General features: G+C 46.1%; 1 protein-coding gene across 2 annotated transcripts; it reads left to right on the top strand.

Moving 5' to 3' along the window:
- Positions 1-1,868: 1,868 nt before the first annotated feature.
- On the top strand, positions 1,869-15,136 carry HEATR9 (HEAT repeat containing 9). 2 transcript variants are annotated; one of them, XM_008590130.1, is made up of 15 exons: positions 1,869-2,107; positions 3,293-3,342; positions 4,964-5,145; positions 5,433-5,559; positions 5,769-5,825; positions 6,021-6,077; positions 6,858-6,915; positions 7,233-7,363; positions 10,791-10,973; positions 11,357-11,449; positions 11,553-11,672; positions 12,715-12,788; positions 13,448-13,499; positions 14,423-14,509; positions 14,730-15,136. In XM_008590130.1, exons 1-15 carry the CDS (start codon positions 2,020-2,022, stop codon positions 15,078-15,080), a joined length of 1,710 nt encoding a protein of 569 aa, XP_008588352.1. In that variant the 5' UTR covers positions 1,869-2,019; the 3' UTR covers positions 15,081-15,136. The 2 variants fall into 2 exon arrangements, with proteins under 2 accessions (XP_008588352.1, XP_008588353.1); XM_008590131.1 differs by lacking the exons at positions 14,423-14,509; positions 14,730-15,136 and having other exon boundaries at positions 1,870-1,934; positions 2,061-2,195; positions 13,300-13,500.
- The last annotated feature ends 1,167 nt before the right edge of the window (positions 15,137-16,303 follow it).

Here is a 16,303-nt window from a genome sequence, read left to right as displayed (position 1 = left end):
GTAGTTTATCACAACTGTACCAACCCCTTTAAGTTGGGAATATTCCAACTTTCCCATCTATATGTCCCTTCATGGGAACATATATTTATTATATATATGTAGCCCTAACTATGTAGTTTATCACAACTGTACCAACCCCTTTAAGTTGGGAATATTCCAACTTTCCCATCTATTTGTCCCTTCATGGGAACATATATTTATTATATATATGTAGCCCTAACTATAGTTAGCATTAATTGAGTGCTCACTATGTGCCAGGCATTGGCTCAGCCCCTTACATTCATCACCCTTTTTCATCCTTATAATCCTGTGGGGTAGATACTATTCTCAGCCCTATTTACAGTAGGGAAAACCCTTGGCAAGGGAGGGAAATGATTTGCCCAAAGCCCCAAGACTCTCCCCCTTTAAAAAAAAAAGCAGGGGAGGAAAATTAACAATTAAAATTTAAACCCACCAGGTCTAATGCCAAAGCTCATACTTTCCTTTTTTTTCCCCACTTTCAAACCTACAGAAATTTGCAAGAATACACCCATATACCTTCATCCAGTTCAAATATTAACATTTTACCACATTTGCTTTATTTGTGTATGTGAGTGTGTGGGGGTAGTTGGTATATACATTTGTTTCTAAACCATTTGAGAGTGAGTTGCAGATGTCATACCATTTCATCTCCCTAAAAGTTTCAGTAGGTATCTCCTAATTACAAGGACATTCTACATAACCACGAAATGAGTAGCATAATCAGGAAACTTAACAATGACACGTATTATTTTCTAACATATAGTCCTAATCAAATTCCCCCAATTATCTCAATAATGTCTTTTATAGCTATTTTTTAAAATCCAGGATCCAATTAATGGATGTTATGTCCATTATTGGACATGTTGAATTTAGATGTCATGTCTTTTTAGTGTCCTTTAACACACTTTTTTGTCTTTAAGAACACTGGTATTTTTTAGGAGTTCAGACCAGATTTTTGTGGAATGATTTGTAATTTGGATTTACCAGATTATTTCCTCATAATTAGAGTCAGGTTAAACATTTTGGTAAGAATACCACAATTCCTGAATTCTCAGTGCCTCACATCAGAACATATGTCAGTTTACTGGTGATATTAAGTCTAGTGACTGATGGGCCCAGGTTTTCTTGCTACAGTGAGCTGCCTGCTGTGTGCCAGGCATTATGCTAGGCACTGGGGGGTGGGGACAGAATAAAAAGGAAAATAAGCCACAATGACTCTTTACCTTTAGGCAGCTCACAGTCCAGTGAGGAAGACAGACCTGATAAACACTTAAAGGGAAGGCAACTGTACAAGCCTGTGGTCACACTGTGTGTGTGTGTGTGTTGTGGGGAGGAAGCCTGGGGGGAAGAGAGACTTCAGAGATGAGATAACATTTGGTGAAGTTTGAAAGATTCCATTAACAGTTTAACAAGTAGAAAAGGAAAGGAAAGAGCCGACAGGTAGAGGGAACAGCATATGCAGAAGCAGGAGGCATGAAAGACAGCTCCTTATCACACAGATAAGAGTTCAGTCTCTTTCCACCAAGGAGCGGGGTGTGGTATAAAAGGGCTTTCCCATCCCCACCATTTTCCTGATGACTGATCCTAAGAACTCCTAACTCTAGCACGGGCATACTTGAGCTTGACAGTTCACCAAAGGCTTTGACTATCTTTTCGAATTTAGGCCTCACTACAGACCCTCAAGTTAGCCAGATAGTCATGATTTTCCCACTTTTCAGATGAGGAACTGAATGAAGCTCAGAGAGGTAAAGTAACCCACTCAAGTCCATAAGCCAGTAGATGCCAGGGCTGGGGCTCAAGAATGGCACTTGAGTGTTCTATTTACCAAAGCGATTTGGTTGCTCAGCACTTGGAAGCTTCTACCACCAGAAGTCCTGACACCTCATCAGTCACTCTTGTGCTACAGAGGACGGGTCTCCTCCAGCTGTGCCCCCACTCCCCCAACAGCCCTATATTCTCCCCTGCCCAGGTTCCCTCTGACCCCACCAGGAGAAGAAGATGGCATATGAAAAATCGGCCGATATCTTTGACATCTCTAGGTCAATGTTAATGTACCCATGGCTGGAATACAGAGACAGGACCAAAGGTGAGGCTAGAATGGACAGGAATGGAGTCAGAGGCAGGGGCCTGAAAAAGAAAGGCTACCTTGCTCCCACTGGCAGGCGAGGGTCTGGGTGAGTTCAGCAAATCCAGGGGGAGGTCAGGGCAGGCCCTTGGACACTCTAGTGGCTCCCCACAGCCCTCAAGGTAAGTCTTAGTTCCTCAGCAGGGCCTACAGAACCCTCTAAGATAGGACACCTGTGTGTCTCACCAGCTTCTGTTCCCACACCTGCAGCCTGCTCTCTACCCCAGCTCTCACCCTCTAGGTCTTTGCATGAGATCTTCCCAGTGCCTAATGCTCTTCCCCCTTATGTGTCTGGTTAACTCTTGCTTGGATTGAAGACTCAGCTTGTGTATAATCTCCTCTGGCAAACCTTCCCTGATCCTCCCAGCCAGGTTAGCTGCCCCTCATCTGTGCCAAGTGTGCCTGTATCCATCTTCACATTTGTTCCCCTCCATTAATCACTAAGAAACATTGCTGTCTCACCAGCTAGACCAGTGGTTCTCAAAATATGGTCCCAGACCAGCAGCATCAGCATCTTGTTGGAAATGCAAATTCTCAGACCCCGCCCCAGATACTTTGGGGATGAGTCCCAGAAATCTGTTTTAACAAGCTCTCCTGGTGATTCTAATGCACACTCGAGCTTGAGAAACTGAACGAGACCAACAGTTTTCACCCTTAACTGCACATTAGAATCTTCCGGGAGCTTTCTAAAATGCCTAGGCCCCATTCCCACATAATCTGATTTACTTACTCTGATGTAGGGCCTAGACACGTTCAAAGTTCCCCCAAATAATTCTAATATGCAGCCAAGGTTGAGAATACCCTGCTAGACCAGTTTCTCAAACTTCAACCTACGTAGGAATCACCTGAGGATCTTTTTAAAATTAAGATCCTGATTCAGTAGGTCTGAAGTGGAGCCTGAGAAGTTCCCAGGCTATGACAATGCTATTGTTCCATGGACCACACTTTGAGTAACAAGGTACTAGATGATTATGAGCCCCTTAAGGGCAGGGATTATGCCTTACCTCTCTGGTGCCCGGTAAAACACCTGGTACTAGTATCCACTAAATGCTGAACACATGAATGCCTGAATGAATGATTCTTTAACCACCTTTGTGACTGCTGTTCTCATTTGTACCATATACATACTCTTAACCCTCTTGCCAGAATTCCAAAAAGCCATGGCTCCTGTTCATCTGCCCTTGTCCTGCTACCAGGTAAGACCCCTAACTTCTGCTATCCTTGAAGCTGTGTCAGAGTCAGGGGTAGCAAACTGTCCCTTCCCACTTAAGCTAGCTTACAGAACCCTGACATTCACCTCTGGGGCTGCCATTAACTCTGTGTGACCTGGGAAAAGTCACTCTCTCTCTGAGCCTCAGGAGCATCCTCTGCCACAGGCCAACAACCTCTGCCCACCTCATCTTGTAGAGTTGCTATAAGACAAAGTCTATAAAGCCTGGGCTATGCAGGGAATGCTTACGAATGGGAGTTACTTTTATTTATTAACATGGGGGCCCTCAGAGTTAGGGTCATCAGACAAAAATACAGGATGCCCAATTAAATTTGAGTTTATCTTAAACAACAAATTTTTTTTAGAATAAGCATGCCTCAAATATTTTTAGGGTCATCAGACAAAAATACAGGATGCCCAATTAAATTTGAGTTTATCTTAAACAACAATTTTTTTTTAGAATAAGCATGCCTCAAATATTTCATTTGGGGCAGGCCCGGTGGCGCACTGCTACAGTGCGCCGCTTGGGAAGTGCGGCGGCGCTCTCGCCGAGGGTTTGGATCCCATATACAGACCGGCCGCTCACTGGCTGAGCGAGGTGTGGGAGCAACAACGTGGGTTGCGATCCCATTGCCGGTCCCGGTCCGGTACGGGCGTGACACTGAGGGTTGTGATCCGTTGCCGGTCATGAAAAAAGACAAAAAGGAAAAAAAAAATATTTCATTTGTTATCTGAAATCCAAATTTAACTTGATATCCTTGTTTTTTGTGGGTTTGGGGGGGGAGGGGTTGGCTTGTTTTTTTTGCTAAATCCAGCAACTCTAATTATTGTGAGTCAATGCAATGTTTTCCAAAATCATGACAATCACTTGAGAACTCTTATTATGGTCTTGTCAGTCACCAAGTTGGGAACCACTGGCTGAAGCCCCTTTTCCCTGTTGTGCAGAGAAACCTGTTGTAAAGACAGGAAGGTTTGAGAAGAGACAGGGATGAATCCCAGCCAAATCCTGAAAAAACCCTGACCCACCCAAAACTTCCACCGCAGTCAGAGCTGCAGTTTCACAGTTGAGACAGATCATTCGGAGAAGGCCTGCTTTCCCAGCTAAATTGTTGTTTCATGAGGGCAGAGACGGTCACTGCACCCCTAGCAACCAGCGGTATCCTTGGCACATGTGATAGCAGGTGCTTAATAAATGTCTGAGTGAGCAGTGGCCTGTCTTTCTCCACCTCTACCCCACCCCTTGCCTTTTCATCTCTCTGCCCAAGTGACCTTTTCAAAGTGCTTTGAGATCCTCAACTAACCAAACTGTGTAATCAGATTGATTTGCAGGTCACCAGTGGTTTCACAATCTGGATCTCTTTTGATCTTCACAACCTTGGGAGGGGAACAGACAGGATTATTAGCTCCATTTTGCAGATGAGAAGACTGAGACCTTAGTGGGGTGAAGTAACTTGCCCAAGTCACACAGTGGGTTAGGTTCTAGCCGTGACTCCAGACTAGATGAGGGGCTAAAGAGCATCTTTCTCATCCCACCCCCTCCTCCCGCTACCCCCAGTACTTAAGGGCCTAGAAGAATCCTCTGACTGCTCTACACTCACACCCCCCAGATACCAAAGGAAGAGTTTCCCCCAAGTCCAGAGTGCTGGAGACAGCATCTGGACAAGCCAAACTTGGTCCCTTACTGCTACTTCAAGAAACCTGAGATCTACACAAACTGGCATACCCTGTATGACCAGCAAGAGAAGTGGGAGGCCCAGAAGATGTTGCAGAAAATGAGAGATCACCCCAGGTGTGCTTTCCCTCCTCCATATTCTCCACACCCTTCACATCTTCTAGGAAAGAGAGGAAGGACAAGGAAGGGGTGGCCCAGGTAGTGGGGCAAGTCAGTCTACTGGTCCCAGAGAAGACCCTGGGGTAGAAGGGTGGCTCAGCTTAGGCGGATACCACTGAGCCCTCGTCTATCTTCCTCTGGTCCTATCTCTGAGCTGGGCTGAGGTCCTGTATCAGAGGTGGGGTTGCAACCTGAGGAGGGAAGGTGCAAGGGGACCAAGGCTGCCTGTGCAATTTCTCACACAGGTACCTCAAAGAAGATACCTATGACCAAAAATTCCATCTCCCCATGAGCAAGCTGACTATAAAATTTCAAGTGAGACCCAGGCCCTTAGAACCTACCAAGGATCCCCTGAAGTGGCAAAGATTAAAGGTCAGGACCATGGTGGGAGGGGAAATGGGGAGACTCCTTCCCTATGGGTGCACTTACCTGTGGTTCACATCACCCTTTGATCCTTAGTCCCTGCCTGCAAAATGAAGGGTGGGGAGGAAAGTGGACTGGACTGGAGCTCCTTTCAGTTTGAAGTTGGATAACTATATTTTTCTCTTTCTTCCTTTCCACTGGCTGCTTTGTATGGGCAGGAACTCACAAAATCCCTGAAATCTCCTCGAGAGGAGGAGCAGCTCTATGCAGCACAGGTGAGAAGTGGCAAGGGAAGAGGAAGGTGGTTACAGCTAGGAGTTGGCTGAGCTGGAAAGTTATAAGCTGCCTGAGGTGAACAGTGGGAGTGGGGGTGGTATTCCAAGTACAACCTCCAGCTGTGTCCAGAGTATGGTAACTCCTGCGGGTGGTGTCCAAGGCCTCTTCCCTTTTTTCCACCCCTCTTTCTGCAGGCTCTGGGGTGCCTGGGCATCAAGGACAAGTTTGTCATGGAGGCACTATGGCAGGTGGTGAGTCTGGGGGCTGCACGGAGTTCAATAAGGGAGGAAGCAGGGTCTGAGGTGTGTAGAGTGTGGGCACAAGAGCACAGAGAAGGATCCTCAGGGAGCCAGGATGATGGATCAGATCCAGTGAGGAGAAAGCCACCAGTACATGGCACATCCCTATCTAATGCCCTTGGCTTCTTAGAAGAGCAGCTTGATCTAAAGGATGGGGAAGAGGGAGTCTGAAGATTCCCTTGGTCTAACAAAGAAAACACTATCCTGAAAAGCAAGGAAGGAACAAGGATGGAGTTCATTCTCTACCTTAAACAAAACAATGCCCTATTAATACTGGGAGCATGTATTTTTATTAAAGAAAACACTATCCTGAAAAGCAAGGAAGGAACAAGGATGGAGTTCATTCTCTACCTTAACCAAAACAATGCCCTATTAATACTGGGAGCATGTATTTTTATTCATTATCTCATTTAAATCTTATAACAACACTAGGAATAGGTATGAGTATCTATATTTTCTAATGAGAAAATAGAAGCTCTGAGAAGCCAAGTGACTTGCCGAAGGCCAAGTGGCTACTAAGTATCAGATACAGATTTAAACAAAAGTCTAACTACCAAGTTCAGTGTTCCTTCCATTATAACATCCTGCCTCTATTCTGTGTTTGAGCATAGACAGGTCACTATCTAGCCCTGTTTTTATTTTGTAAGACGAAAAGTTAAACTGAGATGATCCCTGAAGCTCTGACATTCCATCACCTTATGGTATGTTTCTGCCCCTTGCCTCTTAAATCAGGTCCAAACTGGTCCAGAGAAAGTGAAGTATGAGGCCTATCGAACTCTGGCCATCCTGGGTGAGCCACTTTCTCCTTTGGGGAAGGACCATAAGAAGGGGAGTGTATGCCCATTCCAACTTAGCATTTGGCAGGGTCTGGGAACTATCCTAGGTACCGTTGGGCAGAGAGAGGAAGGGGAGTAAAAAGAAAGAAGAGACTGCAGAATGGGAGAGGGAGGACTCCTGGAATTGTGTTCATGCTCAGCCAGCTGGTCGGGTGTCCTGAGAGTAGGGCAATGCCGTGGTACCTAATATCTGAAATTCTGTCTTGAGGGTGCAGTGGAAATCAATGGGTCCCTGAGGCTCTGCCCTGACCTAAGGACCCTCCCTGTCCAGGCTGCCTGAATAAGCATGTGATCCGTGCACTCATCAAACAGTTGAAGGGGAAAAATGAGGGTCGAAGGATGGAGACTCTGACGGGGCTACGAGTGGCTCTGAACTCCTGGGCTGCTGTCCCTAAAGATAAGGTGATTGGAAGGAAAGTTTGTAACAGGGGCAAAGCAGGACAGGTAATTGATAGCTTTGGCTGGGGGTTGGGTGAGGAAGAAGGTAACCTACCTCTCAGCTTGGATAGAACAAGACATTATCCTTGTGGCATTCCCTCTGGAGTTGAATAGAAGCACCTGGCTTGGCCAATTACTGGTGAGACCATCTCTGAAAATCTGGCTTTCAGAGCTGCAGTTTGTCCATCTTTAAAATGGAGATGATAATTGTCTTATAGCATTGTAGAGAAGATTAAATGAGATAATGTATGCAAAGCACCTTGTACAATGTCTGTACACTTTAAATGGTAACTATCATTATTTTTATCATCCCTAAAATAACCTATGAAAGTAAAACCTGTTAAGGGGGGACAGGCACCAAGAGAATCCTCTGACACTTCTCACAGTTTTTTTCCCCTTTAGGGTCCTCTTACTTTGACCCCATCACTGCTCCATGTGTAAAAGAATCTATCATTCATCCATTTATTCAGCAAATATAAATTAAACAGCTGTCATGTGCCAGGCACTGTCCTAGGTCTTTGGGATACATCAGTGAGCCAAACAGGCAAAGATCTCTGCCCTTGTGGAGCTTACATTCTAGTGGAGGAAGACACACAATAACCAATAAATTTAATTAGAAAATTATATGGTATGTTAGAGGTGATGTGCAATGGGAAAAATTATGTAGCAGGGTGAGGGTGATCAGGAGTGCCAAGTGGGGATGGGGATGGGTTGCAACTTTAAACATAGTAGACAAGGAAGACCTCATTTAGAAGGCACATCTGAGCAAAGACATCAAGAAGGTTGGCCTTACAGATCATCTGAAAGAAGGCACTCCAGGCAGAAGGACCAGTCAATTCAAAGGTAGGAACATGCTTGGCATGGTCAAGGAACAAGAAGGCCAGTGTGGCTAGAGTGGAGTAGAAAAGAGAGAGCAAGAAGGAATGCAGGTCAGGTACAAGGAAGTTAACCAGGAGACTAGATCATAAGTGACATTCTGGGCTATTTCAAGTACTTAGGCTTTTACTCTGAGTGGAATAGGGAGCCATTAGAGGTTTTTATGCAGAGCAGTAACATGATCTAACATTTCAAAAGGTTCACTCTGACTGCTGTATTGCAAAAAGACTGCAGGTGGGGTCCAACAGTTGAAGTGGGGAGACCAACGGGGGCTACTGAAACAATCCTGGGGAGATATAATGGTGGCTTGGACCATAGTGGTCACAGTGAAGTTGGTAAGAAGTGGTTAAATGCTGTACATATTTTATTTTTTTTAATTTATTTTTTAAAAAGATGACCGGTAAGGGGATCTTAACCCTTGACTTGGTGTTGTCAGCACCACGCTCAGCCAGTGAGCGAACTGGCCATCCCTATATGGGATCCAAACGCGGGGCCTTGGTGTTATCAGCACCGCACTCTCCCGAGTGAGCCACGGGCCGGCCCAAATGCTGTACATATTTTAAAAGCAAAACTCTGACAGGTTGATTGAACGTGAGCTGTAAAAGACAGTGCAGAAACAAGGATGAAGCCAAGGTTTGGGGCCAAGCAACTAAAAGAATGTCATCATCAACTAAGTTCAAGAAAGCTGCAGGTGGAACAAGTTTGGAGATAACACCAGAAGTTGAGTGTTGGGTAACTTATGTTTGAAATGTCTACTGGAACTCCAAGGGAAATAGCAAGTAAATGATTGGATATACAATTGCTCTAAGCAATTTGCAGTTTAGAAGTGTGAACTAGAGAAAGAAATTTGGGAGTTGTCAGCATATAGATAGCACTTAATGTCTCTAAACTAGATGAGATCAAGAACCAGGAATCGAGCTTTGGGGTATCCCAAAGTTAAGAGGTCAGGGGGAAGAGGAAAAATCAGTAACTACTGAGAAGTGGCCAGTGAGGTAGGAAATCAACCAAGAGCATGATTTTCTGAAAATCAAGTGAAGAATAAGTATCAAGGAAAGTAGAGAAATCAATTACATCAGGGACTGATAATTGATATGTGGATTTAACAATGTGGGAATCGTTGATTATCTTAACAGAGCCATTTTTGTGGAGTGGTAGGGGTGAAGGCCTAATTGGCATGGGTTTAAAGACTGGGAAGAAAGAAACTAGAGACTGCAAGTATAGACAACTGTTCAACTGTTTCCTTTGTGGGTTTAAGAAAGACTGGGAAGAAAGAAACTAGAGACTGCAAGTATAGACAACTGTTCAACTGTTTCCTTTTGCTGGAAAGGGTAGTAGTTGGCACCAGAGGTAGAATCTAGAAAAAAGAATAACAGTATGTTTCTATGCTGAGGGGTAACGACCCAGTAGTTAGAAAAATGATGATTTTGAAGAGAGTGGGAAGAGTTCCCGCAGCAATATCCTTGAGTAGGTGAGAGGAGATGAGATCTAATACACAAGTGGAGAGATTGGATTTAGATAGATGGTTACAGTCCATAGTAACAAATGAAAAGACCATATGGGTGCAGGTGTTAGAAGTTGGATAGAAGTAGTGGTAGGTGTCTATAGAACTTGTAGTTGCTTTTATTTTCTCAATAAAGTTAGAAGCAATCTCATCAGGAGAGACTAATAATAGAGGAAGAAGTATTAGAGGTTCCAGAGGAAAGGGTTTGAATTAAGAGAGTGGGAAACAGAACTGCCCAGGGAAAAACAATGTGATTACCAGGCAGGCAGCATTAGGGGTCTACACGTGGTTTGTGTTCATAACATTTAAAGGAAGATCAGTCATTGTGACTGTGTTTTTCTCCAAGAAGTAGAAGCACAGAGTGGAGAGTTGGATTTAATGAGGACTGTGCTTCTGTAAAGAAAGTACAATGAAGCAACAAGGAGTAAAAGAGTTGAGGTTAAGGCAGGGGAGTGATTATAGCTGTACCATGGAATTTAAGCTGGGTAAAGAGAGATGAGAAACAGTGCAAAGGTGGCAGGCTCAATGGATTGTTAGTCCTTTGTGAAGTCGAACAGTTGTTGGCATCAGGAAGTGAGCTAGAAAAATAGAGGTTATGGTCAGAGTGTGTAATCCATTAAATGGAGATTATGGAGAAGTCGCAGTTGTAGGTAATGATCAGGTCTCCCTGTGGGATTAGTGGCTGAGGCAGAGTGGAGGACAAGGTTATTGGAGGAGAGGTGTTGGATCTCTTACATGTATATAGTTTTTTCAATGCCAAGAATTAAGATAGCAGAAGTGTTAAAGAGAGTAACAGTGATCCATCCACAAGATAAAGTCATAGAGAAATGAAGAGATAACGACATAGGAGCGAGTAGTAGATAGCAAAAATAAGAGGAAGTGGGTGAAATAATACAATGGCATGAGATTTATTTTAGGAAGGAGGATGGTCTGAAAGCAGCAATGAATTGTCCTCCTATAAAGCACAAAGCCTGGCTGAAGACATATCCCCTCCTCTCATCTCCTTTCTCTCAGAGGACTCCAGTCAGGGATGAAGGGAAGCTGGTGCCTGTGCTGCAGATGCTGATAAAGTCGTCATCAAATGAAGCAGCTCTGGAGGCAGCCCTGTGCTTGGGCTTCCTGAGGCCCTGCAGCAACACGGCTCAAGAGTTCTTGCTGCACTGCATGTGCCAAGGGTCCACGACCCAGCGGATGAAGGTGTGAAGGGCAGGAGGCTGGGCTCCCTGGGCAGCACTGGGTAAAAGGAATCCAGTGCCGATTTGGGTGAGGTCTTGATCCTGTCATCCTGGTGGTAGAGCACTACCGGGTCCTCTGTGTGTTTATGAATATGTCTATGCATGAGTATGGAGTCATGTGGACATCTAATTGTACATATGTCTGTGTATATCGGATATGTATAAGTGTTCATTTATATATACACACATATGTGCACACTTGAACTTGTGATCTCACTCAAGAGGCCAAGAGGCAGGAGAAAGGGGACCCCACCTGTTCCCTACTTCTAGGCTCAGCCATCAAGTCTGCCTGGCCAACCAGACACCTCTAGGCCCTGTACACCTGTCCCTCTCTCTCCCTTACAGGCACTTAGAATGCTGGTCAAGATGATGCATGTATACTCAGCTGCAGTCATCAGGGCTATCCTGGACCAGCTTTGTTCTTCCAGTATTCTTGAGGTAAGATCTGGGCTACTTTGTTACCTACCCCTCAGCACTTAGGACAGGGTTGGGAGATAAGAAAGGGAGTCTATCTTTCTCGTCTCCACACCCCTGTCCTCAGGACCGCTTTGAAGCCACCCGAATGCTCAGGACCATTGGGTTGGAACAGATCCAGGCACAGGGTCTAGAGGAACTTACATTTGACCTGCTCAGGAGAAAGATATATAATGAACCCTTCCTTGTAAGTGAAATCAAAGCTCCCAAGCCCTGGCAGCCCAAACTTGTCTCCTCTCTGTTCTCTGGACACCTCCCCTAACTTGACTCCCACCATACTACCCCTCAAAGTATCACATTCACCCTAACCTACTGCCTGTTCACCTAACACAGCCCACGTTTCCAAGCCACCCTTGCCTTTGCTCAGGTAGTTCTCTCAGCTTAAAATGCCCTGAGTCATCCCTCCCTCTTCTGTAAGGTAAAAAAACCCTGCCTCATACTATTCACTCCCACCAACAAACCCCTCTTTCCTTCTGCCTGTTAAAATAATATATTGCTCCTTCAAGACCTGTCCAAATGACACCTCCTATGGGAAGCTTTCCTAAATCCACAATCAGAATCAGCTTTGCCTTCCTCTATGTTCCCTTACTTTTATCTCTATTACAGCTCATTACAAAACCAGCCACAGCACTTCTAAGGGCATATTTCTAAAATGTAAATCAGATTGTGTCTCATCTCTCAGTGACACCCAATGTTCTCAGGATGGCTTACATTGCCTTCACAACTCAAGCCCTCTTTCTTCCTCTCTAGCTTCATCTCTTACCACTCTTCCCCTCAGAGACACACGCCTACTACGCTTAGGATGACCATGTCCTGATGTACACCTGTTGTCCCAGTGAAATCACTGAGTGCTCTGGGCAGTCCCAGTTTGGTCCCCTCACTAAGCTAAACTACTTTTGGGTCCCTGTCCCCTCTGCGCTTTCTCACCTCCAGACTTTTGAACATGCTCTCCACTCTGCCTGGAAAATCTGCCCACCCCCAGCTCTCTTCCTGGTTAACTCACACTCACCCTTCAAGTTTCAGCTGAGGCATCATCTTCTCAGTACCCAACCCTGAGTTAGAAGACCCTCCTATATGCACCTGACAGTACTGTAATTGCTTGCTTACTTGTTTGCTTCTGACTATGAGCTCCTCAAGGCAGAAACCCTACTTGTATCACAAAGTAAATGTTTAATAAAGGCTTGTGAAGCATTCCCTCTCTCTGTTGTTCCACTTTGATCCCTCTGCAGGCTATGAGGCAGGCTGTGGCTGAAACTGTGGAAGAACTCAAGATGAAGCCTATGATGATGAACTTGGTAGAGGCGTGAGTGGCCTGGACTGGGAGCTCCCAGGACCAAATCCTAGGCTATGACAAGGGGGCAGAGGGTTGGTGAAAGCTGAGAAGCTGCTGCAAATTCTCAGCTTTCCCTTGCCTGTTCCCCTTGCTAAGTCACACTTTGACCCCTGGGGTTTTTGTCTGTCTGTAAAGAGGCTAATAAGGGCCGGCCCCATGGCTCACTCGGGAGAGTGCAGCACTGGTAGCACCGAGGCCATGGGTTTGGATCCTATATGGGGATGACCGGTGCGCTCACTGGCTGAGCGTGGTACGGACCACACCGTGCCAAGGGTTACAATCCCCTTACCGGTCCAAAAAAAAAAAAAAAGGCTAATAATATCTACTAATCAGGGTTGCTATAAAGCTCAAATTAACATGACATGAAGTGAACTTTTAAAAGGTAAAGTTCCGCACAGATATGAGTCCTGATCCTCATTTAGTGTCTCCTGGCAAACTGTAGCACCTTTTTCCCCCCTCCCAGTCCCTTTCCTGACCCAAGAAACAAGAGAGGGAAATGACTGAAATTAGCATCACTCATCACCTTTATGCCCAACTTCCTATGTGCTTGAGAAGCAACCAGCCTCCTTCCCACTCCCCCTACCCCTTAACTATGTTGAGTAACCACAACATAGTCATTTCCTTCACAGGCAACTGATGAACTCAAATGCCACTACACGCCAGGAAGCAGTCATCTCTTTGGTAACACAGGCTCTGCTTCTTGGACCCCATTCCTGAGATGTGTTAATGACAGGGGTAGTAGGCAGTTGGGTAGCGTCACTGAGGGGAAGAAAGGGTTGTAAAGTTTGGGAAGTTTGGAATTTCTTTTTTTTTTTTTTTGTCTTTTGTCTTTTTCCGTGTCCGGCAACGGATCGCAACCCTCAGTGTTGCCCCCGTACCGGACCAGGGACCGGCAACGGATCGCAACCCTCAGTGTTGCCCCCGTACCGGACCAGGGACCGGCAACGGATCGCAACCCTCAGTGTTGCCCCCGTACCGGACCAGGGACCGGCAACGGATCGCAACCCTCAGTGTTGCCCCCGTACCGGACCAGGGACCGGCAACGGATCGCAACCCTCAGTGTTGCCCCCGTACCGGACCAGGGACCGGCAACGGATCGCAACCCTCAGTGTTGCCCCCGTACCGGACCAGGGACCGGCAACGGATCGCAACCCTCAGTGTTGCCCCCGTACCGGACCAGGGACCGGCAACGGATCGCAACCCTCAGTGTTGCCCCCGTACCGGACCAGGGACCGGCAACGGATCGCAACCCTCAGTGTTGCCCCCGTACCGGACCAGGGACTCTTTTAGAATTCCAGCCCTACCAAGAGTTCAGGGTAACCTTTTCTTCAGGGTTGGGGTTGGGTAGGATAAGAAACAGGAGATGGGTATGAGGGGCGTTGCATAGATATTGCAGAAATTGTCTCGACTCTCCCAGGGAAATAACCGGCACTGGAACTCCATGCAGTGGCCCCAAATGGCAAGGAAAGAGATATCCCAGCTGGGAAACCATGTCTCTCCCGTCTCTAGGCTGCAGGGTCATCACAAAGGAACTAGAATGGGAAAGAGGATGGGGCATCTTCCTGGGGCTGGCTACTTAGGCACTCTCACTCTGCCTCTGCCAGGGCGTCCTGGGGATCCGCAGTCCACAAGTGTACCATTTGCTCCTGGACATGCTAGATGCAGAAAACAGTGAGGCTGTGAAGAAGAGTGTAAGACATTCCATTCCAACCCACCTTTTCCTCTCCTCTGCGCCTCCTCCAAGCCTCTCCTACCCATCTCACCACTTGCTCCTTGTCAGGAAAAGGGAATGAGCCCTCACTGTCCCTTAACCTCATTCCTTGGGGCATAGTGGCCTGTGGCTAGAGCTTCCTTTCCCTTGGGTGCCCAGCCTGAAACCAAGGTGAGCCTTGGGCCATTGTTTCAATGCAGCTACAAGAAACATTGGTCCTTTGTGCCTCAATTGACCCCTGGATCCAAAACAAGCTGAAGAACAAGATTTTCTTTATACGTGAGGTATCTGAGACCAATGTGAAGGCAGAGCCTACAAGGTTACAGAAGGAGCCTGAGAACCCCGAAGAGTTAAATATACAAGATTTTCAACTTGCAAAACTGAACCCCTTGTTTATTACAAAGTCCGGCACCAAGGTGGGCCAAAAGAAAAAGTTACCTGCCTCCCCACCCTGTTTCCCTAAGCCACAAAAACACATGCCACAGGCCATAGGGCCCTGGCAGCCAAGGATCAGGAAACAGCTCCAGACCCTTGCTGAAACCTCCAAATAGGTCAGCTCTTTGGGCCTAGCCCCCACTCTCTCCCTGAGGATTCTTCTCAGGCTTCCCTTCTACAAATAAATGTCACTCTACCTGCCACACCTCTCTGAATCACTACTGCCACGGCCGTCCCCTTCATCAGAGGCTGCAGGGGAACAGGTCTCCTCACTCCTGGCTCGCTGTTCTTTCCACTCGGCCACACGTCTTTTCATCAGGGGAAAGAAGGAAGAATGGGCAGCCTGCCTTCCTAAGTCAAGTCCTTGTCTGTGCCTAGAATTTGATGACAAAGCTAAAGAGTTGAGCCTCTGCCTAGAAGGGGCTGCTGGGGGAAAACTAGAAGAAAATGCTGGAAAGCTTGGCCCTTGGACCATTTCCTCTTACTAACTTGCCCCACCCCCACCTCACCTCCCTATTAGTGATCAGGAGACAATTAAGGTTTAATCAAAGCCAACCATCCTCTCTGCTGCCCCTTCTACCTAGGTACCTGCTTTCTACCTCAGGGTCATTCCCTTTGAGAAACCCTATTTACTCTCTAAAATTGCCTTATTCTCTCTTATTTCTACTCAAGTTTCAGTTTCCATTTGCCAATAAGACCTACTACACCAATCCCAACAAGCTACAATCCCTACCAAGAGAGAAAAGGCCTGGACTTTGGAGTCAGACAAATTTGAAAATCTAATCCTAGCGTCTATCACTTATTTGATCTTTGACTTTGGACAAGTTACTCAACCTTTCTGTTTCTGTTTCCTCACTTATCAAATGAAGAGAATAATACCTATTACTTCAGAGCTCCTGTGAGGATTAATATAAGCCTAATAGTACCTGATATTACATAGTAAATAATGAAATATGAACTTTTCTCTACTTTCCTCTCTTCAATATTTTCATGTGAGCCTGTGACCCCCAGAGGTAAAAAAAAAAACTGTTTCCTGCTACCCCCGTTACTCCTCCAATCCCACTGGAGTGACCTAAATGGGAGGTCAAGTTCTTCCCATCAAGCATAGAAAGGTCTAAGTAAAACAGATGCTTCCTTCCAATTCCCCACACCCCACATTCTAGAATAGTCCAGTCATTCTGAATTCAGTACAGTGTGTCACTCAGATTTATCTCCCTACCTGCCCCACCACTTCTAGATTCATGTTGGCCTCATAGAAAGTTGTAGGTAAAAACCAAGAGTGGTTTCTCTATTCTGGAGTATAAGCGGCACTGCCTGGGAACCCCTCTAATAGAATGGC

Source organism: Galeopterus variegatus, unplaced genomic scaffold (assembly GCF_000696425.1).
Source record: "Galeopterus variegatus unplaced genomic scaffold, G_variegatus-3.0.2 Scaffold5866, whole genome shotgun sequence".
Classification (NCBI taxonomy): domain Eukaryota; kingdom Metazoa; phylum Chordata; class Mammalia; order Dermoptera; family Cynocephalidae; genus Galeopterus; species Galeopterus variegatus.
This window is presented reverse-complemented; position numbering and strand designations above follow the sequence as displayed.